The sequence below is a fragment of the Genypterus blacodes genome, unplaced genomic scaffold (assembly GCF_046128005.1).
Source record: "Genypterus blacodes isolate CSIRO-AG114 ecotype Tasmania unplaced genomic scaffold, CSIRO-AGI_Gbla_v1 ptg000015l_1, whole genome shotgun sequence".
In the NCBI taxonomy this organism is placed as follows: Eukaryota; Metazoa; Chordata; class Actinopteri; order Ophidiiformes; family Ophidiidae; genus Genypterus; species Genypterus blacodes.
This window is the reverse complement of record NW_027466829.1, coordinates 6875001-6877500: the sequence shown is the minus strand read 5'-3', so window position 1 is coordinate 6877500 and position 2500 is coordinate 6875001. Positions and strand designations below refer to the sequence as shown.

General features: G+C 49.9%; 1 protein-coding gene across 2 annotated transcripts in view; it reads right to left on the bottom strand.

Moving 5' to 3' along the window:
• Positions 1 to 2500, bottom strand: part of gramd2ab (GRAM domain containing 2Ab) — a 9020-nt gene that overhangs the window by 117 nt on the left and 6403 nt on the right. For both annotated transcript variants that reach the window (XM_076136935.1, XM_076136928.1), the window contains 8 exons: positions 2124 to 2227; positions 1871 to 1969; positions 1685 to 1756; positions 1551 to 1610; positions 1324 to 1459; positions 1138 to 1231; positions 588 to 689; positions 1 to 415 (listed from right to left, as the gene is read on the bottom strand). The exon at positions 1 to 415 is cut by the window's left edge and continues 117 nt beyond it. In XM_076136935.1, coding sequence (XP_075993050.1) covers positions 367 to 415; positions 588 to 689; positions 1138 to 1231; positions 1324 to 1459; positions 1551 to 1610; positions 1685 to 1756; positions 1871 to 1969; positions 2124 to 2227 — 716 coding nt within the window. In that variant the 3' untranslated portion in view covers positions 1 to 366. The remainder of the gene's footprint in view (positions 416 to 587; positions 690 to 1137; positions 1232 to 1323; positions 1460 to 1550; positions 1611 to 1684; positions 1757 to 1870; positions 1970 to 2123; positions 2228 to 2500) is intronic.

Below are 2500 nucleotides of genomic sequence, written 5' to 3'. Positions count from 1 at the left end.
GACTGAACTCCATCTGCCCAGTGTGTGTATGTGTGTGTGAGGATGGGCAGTCACTTCTGTACACACATGCACACACACATTCACAAGTACACACCACTAAATGCAGTCTGTACGGCGTTTCAGCTTTCTGTTTCATCTGCAGCTGCTTCCTGACCTCTGTGACCTCTGGGGCCTACACGTTCACTCAAACACCGACCTCAGGGGTTCAAAGGTCAGCTCTACTGTTTGTGTTGACTATGTTGTCTCTATGGTAACCAGGTCTTGGCGGGAGTCGGGGTGGACTGTTGTCCGCCTCCTCCTGTGAGTCTCTGCTCACCACCGCCCTCTAATGGCAAATCTGTGCAAGTGCAGCTTCTCCTTTGGGTTTCAGGTTCCTGTCTTCTGATTGGCCAGCCAGCAGGGAACCTCTCCACACCTGAGAGAGGGGGGAACAGTCAAGCTTTATGTACTTAGAGGTGTAAGAGGTCAATCTACTGTTTATTGAGTTTGATATGTCGAAGGTTAACTTTTGTAAACGTAGTACCATGACATCATTCCAGAGTCAGGTGAAACATGATGGGTGTGTGTGTGCGTGTGCGTGTGCATACCTCTCCCTCACTGTTGGCTGACTGCTCAGAAAGCTGAGCTGCTGCTCCAAACGACAAACTCTGAACGCCAGATAGCAGGAAGAGAGGACCAAGAGGAAGACGCTGAGGGAGAAACTGATGTTAGAATCATGAGTCTGATAGAAGTCATGAACTCGGATTTAGATTTTATTTGTTTATGATTGTAGCCCATTTGTATAGAATCTGTTTTCTGAAGCTGGTCTACATGTGACGCCTCAAGCTCAGAACTTATCAATCAGTTGCGCTGCGTTATGGTCATTACTACGCATCGTGTGTGTGTGTGCAGGACTTCAGTTCTTGGGAGATTATGAGAGTTCAGCCTCAGCCAGCAGGGGGCAGTAGAGGCCTACAAACGCTCATCTAAGTAAACATCAAGGCAGCAGCACATGGAAGTGTTTCAGTCTCATGGTCCAAAGAGAGAAAGCTTCCAGGGTCCAGCCCTCAATCTGGGTAAAGACCTCAGTCCCTCTGGATCCTTCATCTCTCTGTTCTATCATATAGGATCCATACCTCACACTGATGTTTGACTTACAGCAGGATGAAGAGTTTCAGCAGCTGGTACTCCACATGACCCAGTTCTGGTACTGGTTCTGTTAGCAGGATCTTCTCGGTAACCAGAGTGGTGTCTACACACACACACACACACACACACACATTTACTTTCCCAGTACTCCCAGGTATCCTCTCAGTGGTCTAATTGGCGGTTTGGCGGTCCTACCAGTGAGTGTGTGTGTGCTAAAGGGCACGTCGGTGGCGAGGCTGGAGGAGGAGTTTCCAAGCAGGTCGGGGAGGGAAGAGGAGACGGCCGGGAGCGACGGCTTCCTCCTCCACCCCAACACCTCTGGGTACTCGTCCTGTGAGAGAGAGAGAGAGAGAGAGAGAGAGAGAGATTATATATTTGCTGAGCCCGATAATGAAGATGATGATGATGAAACAGAACTGTACCATGGACAGAGAGCTTGGTTCCTCCAGGTATTGCTTCAGACTCAGACTCTTCCCGTTCACCTGAGAGAGAGGAGAGACAGATCAGCTCTCACTCACACAGGCTGACTGACACAGGCTGGATTAGAACCACAGACCTGCAGGTGGGTGCAGATCCTCCTGAGGACGTCGTACACACTGTCTCTGGACAGCAGGGACACGAAGACGTACTGCAGAGAGACGGACAGTAGAGAAGTGAGAGAACAGCTGTACAGTCAAAACTCAAACATCTGCCAAAGTGCAGCTGTCAGCGTCTCGTCTGGTCTCTGTTGTGTTTCTGGTACCTTCTGCCCGGTGTCGATGGTGATGGCGAGGCCGTTTGGCACCAGGCCGGCCGTCCTGTGCTTCTTCACCAGCCGGACCGACACCACCGGAATGCAAACCTGCAGATTCACCAACAAAACACAGCAACTAAACTTCTGTCTTCATGTAGAGGAGCTTTAGGTCGTGGATCCATCAGGGTCCATTAGAGACCTGCAGACCTGAAGACAAGCACAAACATCACCCTGACTGCTCCATCTTACAACAAACCCCCACCTTGATGTCTTTGCCGAACAGGTTAGCGTAGAAGCAGAGCCAGCTCCTGGAGATGTAGAGACGACCCTGCAGCAGGATGTCTCTCAGCAACGCACAGGAGTAAACTGCAGACAGACGGGACAAAGAAGAAGAAGAAGAAGAAGAACGTCAGCATGAGGGACGTTATACGTCAACGTGCATGACTGGTGCTGTTTGAAGATCTGCTTCCTGTTCAGGGTCAGGGTCCTCCTCTGAAACCAGACGAGCCCACAATTACAACTGATGGTGCGTTCAGGTGCTTCCCCTTAACATTATCTCTACTGGGAAATCTGAGAACTACAGCCTCAGATTCTTGATGTAAGATTTGTAGGATTTAAAGAATGAAATCTCAGATGATG